This window comes from Peromyscus maniculatus, chromosome 7 (genome assembly GCF_049852395.1).
Source record: "Peromyscus maniculatus bairdii isolate BWxNUB_F1_BW_parent chromosome 7, HU_Pman_BW_mat_3.1, whole genome shotgun sequence".
Classification (NCBI taxonomy): domain Eukaryota; kingdom Metazoa; phylum Chordata; class Mammalia; order Rodentia; family Cricetidae; genus Peromyscus; species Peromyscus maniculatus.
Window position 1 is genome coordinate 78,076,738 of NC_134858.1, and position 15,652 is coordinate 78,092,389.

Below are 15,652 nucleotides of genomic sequence, written 5' to 3' on the forward strand. Positions count from 1 at the left end.
ATAAACTCAAACAAAACCATTGAGACATCATTGCCCTTTTACTAAATTAGCACTAATTAAAAAAGAGTTAACGAGTTAACGCAGTGTTGGTTGGTATAGCTCATTGGCAAAAATGCATCAAACTATATAGTAATTTCCATACTTTTTTGTCTAGCAGTCCAGTTTCTGGGACTCTGTCCCTAAGGAATTTATTCCAAAGTATGGGAAAACAAATCTATAAACATGACAATAATTACTTCAGTATAACTTTTGACTTAGAAATTTGGAAGCAATTCATAGTGGCTTAAATAAATTATGGTAAATTGTACAGCTGTTAAAATAAGAGTGAAGACTTACTGAGTTGCATATGAGAAATATTGTATAAAATATCGTATATGAAAAGATTTAAAATGTCTTTGGGGACTAGAGAGATGACTCAGCAGTTAAGAGCTTGCTGCTCTTCAGGAGACTGAGCTTGGTTCCCAGCACCCACATTGGGTTATTCACAACTACATGTAACTTGAGCTCCAGGGTACCTGAAACCCTCTTCTACCTTCTGCTGGCATGTGCACTCATGTGTACAAATGTGTACACACACAAACAATATTCATACATACACACACATACATGCATATGTACATACATATATGAAACTTTTTTAAAATGCCCTTTTAAACTATATTTGAAAATGGGCCAAAATTATAATTATATTAGGGTATTATGGTATATGTTTCTTTCCCATTTCCCTAGACATTTTTTGTAAGGGAATATTACTTTCAAGATTAAAATTAAAGTTTTAATTTAAGTCTGTATAGTCTGACCAAAAACAAACAAACAAACAAACATTGAGAAGCTTATTCTGTTCCTACAGAATCTGCTGGGGCATTTTGGTTTCTAGAACATGATAAAAACGAGGCAGAAAGAAGAAGTGTGTACCTGGTGGACTAGTCACAGCACAGACTTCATCACTACCTGGCATGTGAGATAGCACTGTGTAATTTAAACATTGATTCCAGGCTACTCACCCAACCCTGTTGATTATCATAGCATTGCCGCCTGTATTTCAAAATTAACCTGCTAGATTGCTAGGGTCATTACACAGAGGAAATGGGATCTCATTGATATATTGACACAAGCATCAGTGTAAGGCTTTGAAAAATGCATCCTAGGGTTACAGGCAGAGACACTGGATTAAAGGAAGCTAGATAAAAACAATTTGCTAAATACTATGGGATTTGTTTAGTTGGAATCCCTATTGAGGTAATTTTGTATATCTGTGTGTAGTTGTAAAGAATGGTTTAGAAAGACTGCAGTACACTTTGCTCCTTTGCTCCCAGTGATAACATGTTATAAAACTATTATGTAGCCCAATCAAGATATTGACATGAATATAACCCCTCTGATGGTACTCAGGTACTCAATGTTGTCATTTGTGTGGGTGTTCATGTATATAGTATTATCTATACATGTTATCACCAGTGTGTGTTCATGTATCTTTTGTACAGTCAAGACACTGACAGGTCCATCACTGTAAGGATCCATCTTGTTATTATATAATCATACCCATTCTTCACTCTCCAACATCCCTCACCCCTGGCAATTATGAGTCTGTCTTTCCTTTAAAATGCTATCTGTTTTATAATGTTACATGAATATAGCTATAGTATATAACCTTTTGAGGTTAGGTTTTTAAACTTAGCACAATTCCCAGGAGAATTGTGTGTGTTAGTGATTTGTGGATTTTTTGTTGCTGATTATTAAAATACCATGGAATCACTGTACTACTGTTGAAACATTTACCTATTTTTGTTTCTATTTTTGACAATTAATATTGTGCAAGATTTTCCGTGCACATAAGTTTCTGTTCCAAGACTGTAGTCGGTGGATAGTATAATCCTTACATGTTGACCTGTTGTTTTGCTGTTGTTGTTTAAAGATGGTGTGGTGGTTTGAATAGGAATGGCCCTGAGGGAATAGCACTATTAGGAGGTGTGGCCTTGTTGGAGTAGGTGTGTCATTGTGGGGGTGGGCCTTGAGGTCTCATATGCTCAAGCTACTCTCAGTACGGTACACAGTCTCTCCCTGCTAGCTGCAGATCAAGATGTAGGAATCTCAGCTCCTTCTCTAGCACCATGCCTGCCTGCATGCTGCTGTGCTTCCTGCCATGATGATAATGGACTAAAACTTCTGAACTGTAAGCCAGCCCCAATTAAATGTCTTCCTTTATAAGAGTTGGCATGGTTGTGGTGTCTCTTCTCAGCAATAGAAGCCCTAACTAAGACAGATGGGGGTCTTCTACAGCCTAGCTTGGCTTAGAACTTGCTGTATAAGCCTGGCTGGTTTTGAACTTGCCATCCTCCTGAGTGCTGGGATTAAATAAATGCTGGTGTCACCATGCCCAGCTCATATTTAGTTTTGAAAGAAATTGTTTTGGAGAATAGCTGTACAATTTCACATCTGACCTAGCAAAATATGACAAGTTTGGTTTCCTTCCCAGTTTCTGGTGGGACTTTTGTGACTTTATTTTGAAGTCACATTTGTGGTAGTTTTCTTCACTGGAACTAGCCAAAGAATTTTGCTAAAGAGATTCTTGTGAAGAGAATAGATCTAGTGAAACACAGATACACATCCGTATGCACACCACACACACTCCCATGCACAGGGACAGGGGATAGAGAGATCAGGGTATGTGTACCAGACGCAGCTGCCTCCTTCCCACCTCCACCAAAACTTCACTCATTTAATTCTTAATTTGCTTTATGTGGGAAAGCTGTGGGACTCTTCAGTTTTCAGCAGCTCACATAAAGGGCTTGGCTCTCCACTAGTCAACACTAGACCCAATCTCCTTTATCATTGTCACCTTTTACAAAATCAGCTCCAAATAGGCCAGTGACCTAAATAGAAGTTCTTAAATTCTGAAGGTGTTAGGAGAAAACACAGGGACATGCTTTAAGACATCAGCACAAGCAGAGATTTTTCTGGGTAAGGCTCCCAAAGCACAGGAAACAAAAATGGACAAACAGGGTTATATCAATGTAGAAAGGTTCTACAAAATAAAACAGCAGAGGAAAGAGACCACCTAAAGAATGGGAGAAGATAGCTGCCACTGTTCATCCAACAGTTATTGTACAGAATATGAAAAAAACAAAAACAAAAAAAGCCCAACTAATTAAAAAAAAAACTAAGTAATCCAGTTCATAAATATTGGCAAATGGGGGGTGGGGCAATGAGGTGTGGTGGTATTGTGTTCCCCAAAATATTGTGCACGCTAATAAACTTATCTGGGGTCAGAGAACAAAACAGCCACAATATTAAACATAGAGGATAGGCAGTGGTAGCACATGCCTTAAATCCTAGCATTCCAGAGGCAGAGAGCTACCTGGATCTCTGTGTGTTCAAGGATACAGCCAGGCATGGTGACTCATGCCTTTCATCCCAGGAAGTGATCGCAGAAAGAAGAAAGATATATAAGGCGTGAGGACCAGAAACTAGAAGCTTTTAGCTGGTTAAGCTTTTAGGCTTTTGAGCAGCAAGCAGTTCAGCTGAGATCCATTTGGATGAGAACTCAGAGGCTTCCAGTCTGAGGAAACTGGATCAGCTGAGGAATTGGCAAGGTGAGGTGGCGGTGGCTTATTCTGCTTCTCTGATCTTCCAGTATTCACCCCAATACCTGGCTCTGGGTTTGATTTTATTAATAAGACCTTTTAAGATTCCTGCTACAATGCGGTGATTCACTAGGTAAAGGTAAAGACAATTGCCACCAAGCCTGAAGACTTGAGTTGTATCCCTGGACCTCACATGATAGAAGGAGAGAACTGACTCCCACAAGGATGCTGTGGCTTGCACGTGTGTGCATACACACATCCATACACACAAATAAATGTGAAACCGTTTTTAAACTATAAAAAAAAAACAAAACAAAATAAGCAAATGACCTAAAACCTTTTCAGAAGACGAAGATACCAACATCGTTATCTCTAGTGTTGGAGAAAACAGAGGAAAAGAAAGGCTTGTACACTGTCAGTGGGACTGTGTACTACTACAGCCATATGGAAAACAGGATGGAGGTGTTACAAAAGCTAAACCAGAACTACCATGTAATACAGACAACATCCTGGTTCTTGGTGGGTAGACAAAGGAAATTAAGTGATCAAAAAGGCAATAGCTGGGATGGAGTCAGACTAGCTGCCCAAAGACAGATGACTGGATGAAGCAGGCATGATGCACACACATAGCACGGTATTATTCATTCATGAAGAACAATGAAATCCTGCCAAATGGGTGGAGCTGGGCTCCGCAAGCTGACTGAAATAAAAACAAGGGCAGACAAATACTGCTATTTCCTCTCGTGTGAAAGGAAAAGAAATTCAACCCACGAAAAGGTTGTGATTGTCAGGATTGGGAGTGCATGGAGAAAGGGATGGGGCCAGAACAAAGGGCATCCCAGTCTAGTACGCTGTAGATGTCTGTGGAAATACTGCACAGAGCCCTATTAAGATCTATAATAATGCGTGTTTCAGAACAAAACACTGGACTTAATCTGGTTCTTTCTACTTTAATTTGATTTTCCTCCCATTTTGTTTTTCTTCTAGAGGAAAAAGATGTTTTCTTTTAAAGAAGAATTTTTTTTTAATTGATCAATCTTGCTTGACGATTTCATACAGTTATAGAATGTATCTGACTATTCCCTCCCTGGCTCCGTCCCTCATTCCTGTTATTGACTCCCCCCCACCCCCACCATCATTGTTACCTGTGCTTTCTCAGGTTCGTGGTTGCTGGTTGTTTTGGACACTCATGCCAGAGTGCCTAGTTTGTGCTGGTCTAGTATGCACTTTGGTTTGTTAAAAAAGGAGAAAACCTGTGTTTTGGCTTTAATCAAGTCAGTTACCTTCCCCAGTATCACTTGCTTAGCTTTGTAAAAATCAGACTACACTAATGGCTGTCGAAGTAGAAGGTAGCCAGAGTCATCGGGAAGGCCCTATCGGAAAGCCACTTCCCCTGAGTGTCTGATCCAGTGGGCCTAGAGTAAGGCAGGGTAACTCTTCTTTAACAAGTTCTTGGGTGGTGAGGATGATGCTGATCCAGAGACAGCACCACAGAGGTGAAGATGATGCTGGTCCAGAGACAGCACCAGAGATGGGGATGATGCTGGTCCAGAGACAGCACCAGAGATGGAGATGATGCTGGTCCAGAGACAGCATCAGAGATGGGGATGATGCTGGTCCAGAGACAACATCAGAGATGGGGATGATGCTGGTCCAGAGACAGCATCCCAGAACCACAGTGCTCAGTACCACTCCACCCTAAATTCCCAGATTTTGTTTCTGGCAAAAGAAGTTATTCTTCTTTAAGTGATAAATATATAGTAATATATAATGTTACCATTAAAATTTATCATAAAGAATAGTACTAGCATGTGAAAACTGCCACAATACATCAGTTGGTTAAATATAAGCAACGTATTACTAAACAGTGTGTATAAAAATGATCAGATATATATGGTAAATAAATATCTGGAAAGAAAACCAAAACATTATCCAGTATCTCTGAGTAATAGAGCTACAAAAATTATAGTTCTCTTTTTTATGTGTACTTTTCTATATTTTCTAGTTGGAGCTATATTTCACATAATTAGAAATAAATTATTAAAGCAAATCACAGACGTAAAGCTGCTCGGGTATGACATAAAATTAACCAAGACAGTTTGGAAGTGTGACTATGACTTTGCTAGCCTTTTCCCTGAAGAGAATGACAGATCACCTGAGTCACCAATCCTGCCTGACAGAATTCTGCCCCGTACACCCAAACGGTGTTGACCTGAAGGCCTCTAATTATAACATCTCATTGCTGCTTACATATAACATTCATGGCGTTTTCTCAGTGTTAACTGGTGGAGTCCCCAACTGCATCCTCACTGGCCATTTCCTCCCCTGCCCTTGACAGTGGCTTAGAAATATTTTTCAGGAAGAGGTTTTTGCCTTGCTTGCATCTCTATTGGAATTACTGTTTCAGGCCAGATCAGAACTTAAAAACTATCCCTAAAGTCGATGATTCAGTGATTTCGCCTGATACAGAAAGCTCTTTAGTTGTCTGGTGTGAGGGTTGCACATCCTGACCCTGTCCTCAGCTCTCAGGCTTCTGAACCTCCAAAGAAAGAGGCCATGGCTTCCTTAATAGAGTATGTTTAAAACAAAACAAAACAAAACTGGTTTTGTTTTGTTTTGTACTAAAGCCACCTTTCTGGAGACAGCGGTAACTGTTTCAGTGAGCTGATACCACAGGAACTTCACTCCCAGCTACATGTGTTTGTTCAGGGGCTGGTACCAATGGGACAGGGTTTCCAAACACCCTGGTCCATAGCTTCTCTGGTGTCACCATGTGCTTGCTCCAGGATGCCCCTCACAGCTGTTCCAGAGAGAAGAGAAACTGGGACTTTTGAATGTCTGAATGATGGTGTATTTACTTAGGTAGCACTGTTTTATAGCTGGCATTTTTAGCACCCACCCACATGAATGTCATTATTTCCTAACAAATACAATTTGTGCTTGAGGCGGTAGATTTTTATGAAGTACTTTAAAGACTGTTCTCATGTAAATGTGTGCCCTGTGGGTTCGCTGTCCTTAGCAGAGAGACTGGGTTTGTTTTATGTAACTGGGGTTTCAGAACTGGCTGTTCACTCCAGCATCAGTAGCTCTGTCCAGCGATGGCAGTGCCTTCCATAATCTGCATGTTCTGAAAGAAGTGATGATACTACGTGTGTGCCCTGAACTTGCTGCTTTTATTGAAGGCTAGAACTCCGACAAGTGGCAGATGTGTCGGTCCAGATGTGTTGGTCCATGCTTTCTGTCCTATCTTTAGATGGAGTCCCTGGCTGCCCTTCTCCCAGTAGTAACTCAACTTCCCTATTTCCGTGGTGCATGAAAACCAACAAGTTTTTTGAGTTATATGCCAATCATCACAGTGTCAACCACGGCTTACAGGAAATCCCAGATGAAGGTTTATATTTATCCACAGATAGCATCTCACTCTGCCCCCACAGTTTGAAGGTCTCTGCCAAGTCTAGGTAGACCCTCTGGAGTGGAAGGCTGTGCTTGAGCTCCCATAGTCGAGTCAAATGCACCTGTAGCCTCGGCCTGTTGGTACAGCAGGGACTTCTTCTCCTCCGACTGTTTGCCGGAGTCCCGTCAGCAAGCCAAGCAGCATCTTTCGGTGGGAATCAGTGTGCACCAAACTCTTTGTCAGGCTAACTTTCACTGTCTCTTTTTTCCAGTACAAAATCCATCACTAGAATCATAATTACTTCCTTCGGGGAACTGCTTTAGAAGTCTATCTTCTTTTCATAACTCGGGTGGTGACTTTCCCTCAGTGGGTGTTTAGGCAGCCACCTTCAACATATCTGTCTTATTAGGTCAGGTCATTGCTTGGCTGGTCCCTACTCCTGTGTTAGCACCATGAGGGAATCCTTGCTTCTCATTGTGGTTGTTACTGGGACAAACAGTGGCATAAAACAGAGACTGAGTCAACAGGCAAATGGAGTCAGCCTACCAGCCCTGAGGGAGGGCTGTCTTATACTATATTCAACTCAAAAGCCAAGTGCATGTGCTGTCAAAGGTCTCCTGATAAACACTGAGCTAGGGAGTCAAGGGGATTTCTTCATCCCAGTGTTACTTTAAAATGCCAAACCTATTTGAAAAATGTTATAAAAAGCTAGATTTTTTAATTTCTTTTTGTATTCACAATTATCTTTTATTTTGTAAGTGGAGTTTGGGTCTTAGAAACTATAATATAAAGTATATTTTACCATACAAAGCATAAAATATGAAATTTTCTTGTATTACTATAAAACCAATCTATTTCATGTTAGCAGCTCCCCTTAAAAGGGAAATATATATATAGCTATGATTACTTATTGTAGAATCATTTTGAAAGCCTGCAGGTATGAGGGGCTGGAGAGATGATCCAGTTATTAAGAGCACTGGCTGGTTTTCCAGAGGACCCAGGTTCTATTCCCATCATGCCCATGGTAGCTCACAACTGTCTCTATTTCCAGTTTCAGGGCACTGGACATCCTCTTCTGACTTCTGTAGATACCAGGCATGTGTACAGATATATATGCAGGCAAAACCACTCATACACATAAAATTTAAAAAACGATAAAAAAAAATCAAAACCTGCAATTATGAAACTCAAATTTTTCAGTATTTAATAGTTTTATTGGGTTTGTTTAACATATCCCATAGTACTACATAGCTTTTAAAAAATGCAAATTGTATCTTGTGTGACCTGCTTTGACAACATATCTTTTTATTGATTGAAATCTCCATTAACAATACAGCTGTTAACTAAGATTAAAGGATGTTTTTAAATGTTTAACATGTCGCTCCTATGTAACTGAAGCATTATAGACTTAACTTGTGGTCCGCCACTCTACCAGTCTAGTTCTGTGTTTTGTCATTTAAGACCATTGTTTTTAGATGACTCGAAGCAGGGACTTTATCTTTAGATCTCCTAGCTCGCCTGCCTTCCAAGTGTCCATATTTGGGTACATGAACACAGAGTCATATCTTATGGCATGGAAAGAGTCCTCTCTTCCGATGTCTCAAGTCACTGTTTACATTTTTGTGACTGTATATTCCAGAAATGCAAGAGCCTGGAGGTGCGGATGTATTCATGTGGTCTGAAAGCATTGAAACGGGATTTTCTCAGCATCGTAAAAGCAAAAAGATTATCCTCTCTCAAAATAAATGGCAGTAATAGAAGCAGTTTATCCTGTCACAAATAAAAGCGAGAGAACGCAAAATTGGCTTTTGAAATAGTTAACTCAACTTCAATTTAAATAAAAGGCACCACAAAGCATCAGGTAATACCTGCTCCCCAAGTTTGAGTACATGTCTCCGTTATTGAGACTTAGGAAGTACATAATGTACTTGGTAGGGAAAGCTGACAAAACTAGAGATAAAAACTCACTAGGTCCAAATGTCACATTTTCCTTACTTGCTGGGGGGCTTCTCTGCATTATTGGTCAGTTGAGCCTCTAGGGTTCCTGTTCTCTAGGTTCACTATCACAAGCATAGGAAACCAACGCTGTCTTTTGATGTTCGAGGCATCGGTGGGATTGAAGGTCCCTGGGCCTCTAGCTTTTTTTTTCTCCTGTATCTGCAAGGTTGTAGTGAGAAGGGCGGGGGGTGTTTCAAATCAAAGTTTCTCCCCGAGACCACCATTGCCACTTGATAGGTTTGGGGCACTCAGCAAGTCGCTTCATTTTTCGGAGCTTGTTTCTTCTTTTGTAAACCGTGTTTCAAACGACGCTCTGCCTTAATCCTAGGGCTGTGCTCAGGGCAAAGAGAATCAAAACAAGCTCGCTACACTCTAAAATGCTTTACAGGTTTCAGGTAGGCCTTTTACAATTCCCATTTTGCAGGTGTGGAAAGATGGAAAGAGGTTAACTAACCTATTAAAGGTCACAGAACTAGTCAATGAGGGATTTGGTTTCACAAAACGACTCTGTAATTACAGTGTTTCTCAGCACCGCACTGTTGACATTTGGGGGCATTTGAGGGGGCTGCCCTGTGGTTTTTTTAGGACACTCAGCAACACTTCTACCTCCCCCTCTTAGATGTCAGTCACCACCCTCTCCCAGTTGTTGACAACCAAAACTGTCTCAGAGTCTAGTCAGATGTCTGACTGCAGAGCTAAATTTCCTAGGCACTGTCATGGCTGTTCATCCCTCTTTCACTCCATGCCACAGTCATTTGCAGAATTAGAAGAGTTAACTGATTTTGCCTTTAGAAGATGGTGTATTTTCTCTCCCAGCAGGCTGCATAGAAGCATAGTAACCACTGCCCTCAGTGGGCCCTGTGTCAGAAGCAACGACCTGTGGTCTCCCATCTCATCTAATTCTATACCCACTCCTTAATCCCTAATGGGACACACAGGAGTCTCTCTTGAACGCCCCTTCCCATGGCCACAGAGAGGGAAAAAAAACTCATGTGAATTTTTATAGCATACTATCTTTTAATAACCATTATATTTTTATTATTTATTCATAGTTTTTGAGGCAGGGCCTTACTATGTGGCTCAGGCTAGCTTACACACACTCTAGAGCCTGGCCTGCCCTAAAACACATTTCCCACCCTCACCCAGCCTATTATCTCATTTGATCATCACAGAAAGCCCTGGAGGTTTATACCAGTTGTAATTGTCCTGAGTTTAGATGTCGTTTGGGAACTGTAACCCTTCCTCCTTGTCTGTTCCCTCAACTTTGGTGCTCTCTCTCATTGCAAAACTTGATATAGGAGCTCAGCAGGAAGTTGATACGGAAACCCAGCAGGAGCTTTCTTTCTAGCACCATATGAAGAGCAAGGTCCTCTGAAGCACTCTCCATAAAGCCAATGCCTCCTGAACTGCAAGGCTCTGCCTTTTTCCTTTCCTTGTAGCAGGGATCATTAACTGCACGCCCCTTACACTGCAGCTGGGAAGACCCCAACTTCCCCCAAGCCATTGATACTTGCTGTGTGGAATGTTCTGTGTGTTAAATGTGTTGCTCTGATTGGTTAATAAATAAAACACTGATTGGCCAGTAGCCAGGCAGGAAGTATAGGTGGGACAAGGAGAGAGGAGAGTTCTGGGAAGTGTGGAAGGCTGAGTCAGGAGACCCTGCTGGCCGCCACCGTGAGTACCAACATATAAGATACTGGTAAGCCACGAGCCATGTGGCAAGGTATAGATTTATAGAAATGGGTTAATTTAAGATAGAAGAACTAGATAACAAGAAGCCTGCCACAGCCATACAGTTTATAAATAATATAAGTCTCTGTGTGTTTACTTGGTTGGGTCTGAGTGGTTGCAGGACTGGCGGGTGAGAGAGATTTGTCCTGACTGTGGGCCAAGCAGGACCAGGAAAACTCGAGCTACAGATACTTCTCTAAGAATGGGTGAGTTTACTCCCGTCTGGCCTAGCACAAGCTTCCCAAACCTTCCACTCTGGCCAGCATCCTCTCTGTGTTTGACTCTCTTCCTGATATTAGTACAGTTGCCAATTTTTATCACCTCTGAACTAAAACTCCATAAACATTTATGGTCTGTTATCATTGCTTGTTTCACCATTATTAGAACTATTGGGAAGTTCCAGGCATTTGTTCTGGGCCCTGTTGATAGCTTGAAAATATTTTAGCACATAAGCCTGTATGAATTAAGTTTTCATTTAAACAGTAGGTGAAGATGAGTTGCTACTGGCAAACACAACAAGTCTAATTGCATATGATTAAAAGTATCAGCATGACCTGAGGAGAAGATGATGTACTTACCCACAGTGTTAAGGACGGAGAATTGCCTGGCAATCATCTAGACTCTGAATTCTGCTAACAATATCAAAAAGAGTGGTTTGAACCAATGAGAACATGAACTAGATTACTTCGTGGATATATAACTTTACTGTCAATTAAAGCTCTATTTTTTTTCTTTAAAGTGGATGTAAGTCATTCTAATTACTTGATGGTTCATTTAAAAAAGATTGATTGGTTCTTGCTGTAAAATCCAATGTCTGCCTCACCTGAGTCATTTCTTTTGATTCTGGGAGATGGGTGTGTATCCTGTTGACCAGATTTGCCCCCTCAATCAGATTTGATGTGCAGCCTGTCATTCCATCATGTTCTCTTAGTTAAGTATTGTTTTTTTTTTTTGCCCCTCCCCCCCAGGTGGCCTTTTTGAAGATGTAGCTGTTGAAGCTGAGGCCTTCTGGTCTACCAGCAGACATCTCTCCAGCACAGAGCACAGCCAAGGCCAGGAGTCAGCTCTGTGAACATAGCCTGCCGAGGTGAACAAGAACTGGAGCTGTGTGGAATGAGGGCCTAGTGCTCAAGTTTCCAGTTTCCTCATTTGCATTTATTCTCTGAGAGCTGACTTTAGCTCTGTGCAAAGCCAAGGCCCGCAGGAAAGTTGTAGTAGCAGGTTGTCGGCAGGTTAAGTATAGAAGTTGCACCTCTACTTCCCACAGAGAGGAATATGCAAGTCTGTGCTGTGTCAGCACCACCTGGAAGCAGATTAGCTAATGGAAACCCATCTGTCCTGTGTGAACACAGCGAGGAACTGCACTGGGGAGCTGAATGTTAATGGCTGTAAATCCTGGGAAATAAACTTTTAAAGAGCTCCGGGTTTGTTTCAAACACATTTTTAAATAGTAAAATACAGAAGTTTTCCTATCTTAGTCAAAGAAGATGCTCGTTGGTGTTTGTTGAATGAAGGATTATCCAATTAAAGTTTTCCTGAGGGTGTGAAACCACACGGGTTCTTTTTGTTCCTTATTCCCTTCACCACACGCTATTACAAATTAATAAATGATCAATGCTGGCTTCTTAGGATAAAGTTTCTTCGATTCCTATGTGCCCAAACAAGAAAACATTGAGAATGATAAGAGCTGAGCCCAATCCTTCAGCACCCAGGCCAGCTCCTGATTTTATGGAGAAGACTTGAGACTCACCTCATATCACACAGCTTGACTCAAGAGCTGGGACTGGAGTTGTAGTTTGGGCCAGATTGGTTGATCTCCCCTGCCGAGGATCCATGAATGTTTTCCCTCCCGACTGCCATGTAGGAGGACATTCCCGGAGTCTGCAGCCATTCCTGCTGGGGATCTCACCTAGTGGTTGATCCTATCTTTCAGATCACCTAATAATACCTCTTGCTCTCAAGCACGTCTTCTGTCTGCTCATTCCCTAACATCCTTCATTGTAGGTTATCACTTGCCATCCTGATTTGGTTCCTCTTCCTTGGAGTTTAACCAGCAGAGCAGTGGGATTAGGAATGAGAGCAGAATTAGCTGTCCTGATTTTGTAGCCAGTGGACTGACATCTGCTGGATCCTGCAGTGTCACTTTATTAAGCACAGTTTGAAACCTTGGTATTCTTGGTGTTATGGCCAAGACTCCAGCCATAGAGAATTGGTTTTGGCTTCACTTAAGCTCCCAACACCATGCTGACTTTTCATGCTTTTAATTTCTGGCAGTAGAGAACAAGATTTCTTAACCTTAGTACTTTGTCCATTGGGCCTGGATGATTCTTTGCTGTGGGAGCATGCGCTCTGCGTACAGGTTCAGAAGCATTTCTGACCACTACCTACAAGGGCAGGTGATATATTCTCCTCTTCTCTTCCCAGCCCCACTGTCTAAACTGTGGGCACATGGTTGACAGAACTGACTGTTTTTAAGAACCATTGCTACAAGAGATGTGGCCTGAGAAACAAGACTTGGTGACTAGCTACATTTATGTATCACTATGGTGATATATTGTGTACCCTAATAAACTTGCCTGTGGATCAGAGGAGAGAGCCAGCCACTAGATTCGACATAGTGGCACACACCTTTAATCCCAGCACTTGAGATCTCATGGCTTTGCATGGGAAGCACACATGCCTTTAATTCCAGGAAGTAATATGGCAGGGCAGAGAAAGGTATATAAGGCATGAGGAAACAGGAACTCTCTCTCTTTAGGCTGAAGATTTTGTAGAGGTAAGATCTCGTGGCTGGCTCTGTCCTCTAATCCTCAGGCAAGTTTATTAGGGTACACAATATATCACCACATATCGCTGATCATATGAGTGCAAAATTCTGAGTCTTCTGCCATGTGGCCTAGACTAAGGGTCTCTGTGAGTGACTGTTAAGAGTTCAGCTTGTATTAAGCTAATGATGGCTACTGGAATAAATCAAATATACTGACATACATTTAACCTGTGCGGACAAGGAATTTCCCTCTGCAGTAGTTCTGCTCCACTGGAGAAAACAGAAGCCATGAGCATACAGATGCATGTTTATGTTTAAGCTACTCATCCTTCCAAAGATATGACTGAGAGATTGTAAGGTGACTTAGTTGGTAAAACATGGCATAAGCATGAGAACCTGAGTGTGATTCCCCAGCAAGAATGTGAAAACATGAGTGTGGAAGCATATGTCTATAATCCCAGCACTGGAGAGGCAGAGGCTGATCACTGGGATCTTGTGGATCACCAGACTTCATGCAGTCTAGCCTAATTGTCTAATTAGTCTAAGGCCCAAGTCCCAGTGAGAGACTCTTTCACACACACACACACAACAAACAAACAAACAAGATAACTCCTGGGAAACAATAACTGAAGCTAGTCAGTGGCCTACATTTACACTGGCATACACATGCACACATACATAAAAACATGCATAGCATCTGCTCAAAACACAAGTAGAATATTATTCTGACTTACTAACTTTGTCTTGCTAAGTTATTTGGAGTCCAGTGTAGGAAGAAGCCTCATTTTCCATTGGTGGTCTAAAGAAGAATCAAGTCAACTTCCTTTCTGGTAATTGACTGTGGTCTGGTGGGGGTGCAGGGGACAATGAATGTGAGAAACTGAGGAGACCACATCATGCCCAAAGAACAGGTAGTCTGTTACTGTGCTTTTAGTTTCATTGGCCATACAACTTAAACTCTCAAGTGTATTGGTCTCCACTCAACCATGGTTGGGAAAGGAGCATCCGCTGAGCTGGTGTTCAAAGTCGGCTGTTAATGTCTACTCAGTGCGAGGGTCTGAATCTCTAAGAGTCTTTAGGAACCAGATGGGAGGAAAGGGGAAATAGAACCTTTCTAAATGCAGTTATCTCTTTGTCTAAATAGAAGAGCCTTGCTCTGGGTATATATTACAATTGGCAGAGACAGTCACACACAGAAAGCTACCATTAAAAAGATTTAAATTCAGCTCACCCATGCTAGGAGGACTTGAAAGAATTGAAATGGGCTGTGTAGAGAACACTGACCCTAGGAACTTAGTCCATAATCATTTCCTGTGTCTTGTGACTATATATTTATAATTCCCAAATCTACTCAGCGGCATTCCTAGATAACAGAATCACAAAATTTTGGCACACCATTAAAAGGACAAGAAGCATGGTAAAACAGATTTCCAGTCCATGTTCTAATCTCTAAAAAGCTGCTGTAAATAAGTGATTCTGTGAACTTTTACTGACCACCTGTAAGTTTGACCAATTGATGCATGTTTTATTAGCTACTTCATGTCAAACATAGTTATGGATTATGCAGGTGAGACAATGGTTTTGGCCCCTACCGCTCCCTATCTCATGGAGGGAGCAGACAAGAAGCATGATATTGAATTATATTATTATTTTGTATTATGTGTATCATATACTACGTTATCATTTCAGAAAATAATAAAACCAAGCAAAGGAAGTAAGATGGGAGGTACTATTGTAGACAAGAAAATCTAAGTTGAGCCTAAATTAAGGTCTTTATAAATCTTAGGTTCCATATTTGATCAAAATACTTAAGTTTTCCCAGGGACTATAATCCCAGGACTCAGAAAGTTGAGACAGGAGCACCGTGAGTTTAAGGCTGTCAGCATGGGCCATGTAGTGAGACCCAGTCGCAAGGCAGCTCTATCAGGAGTGACTTTGAAGATGAAGATGAGTCATAAAATAGATAGAAAGCACACAGACTACAATTTTAATATCACTTTGCCAAAAAGTAGCTTGGCTAAATAAGGGTCCACTAATATTAGCAAAACTTGATTCTACTGATTCCACATAAAAGACCTGACTAGAACCAAACACAGACAGAATTGGCCCTAATTAATCGTGCTCAGTCCCACTATAGGGGCAGGTAAAGGTACTTCATTGTCACTTCTGTACATTGGG

General features: G+C 41.3%; 1 protein-coding gene across 1 annotated transcript in view; it reads left to right on the plus strand.

Moving 5' to 3' along the window:
* Ube3d (ubiquitin protein ligase E3D) overlaps nucleotides 1-12,330 on the plus strand; it is a 153,440-nt gene extending 141,110 nt beyond the window's left edge. The window contains exon 11 of the mRNA XM_006983724.4: nucleotides 11,676-12,330. Within this exon, the coding sequence (XP_006983786.1) occupies nucleotides 11,676-11,696 (21 nt within the window). The 3' untranslated portion in view covers nucleotides 11,697-12,330. The remainder of the gene's footprint in view (nucleotides 1-11,675) is intronic.
* The last annotated feature ends 3,322 nt before the right edge of the window (nucleotides 12,331-15,652 follow it).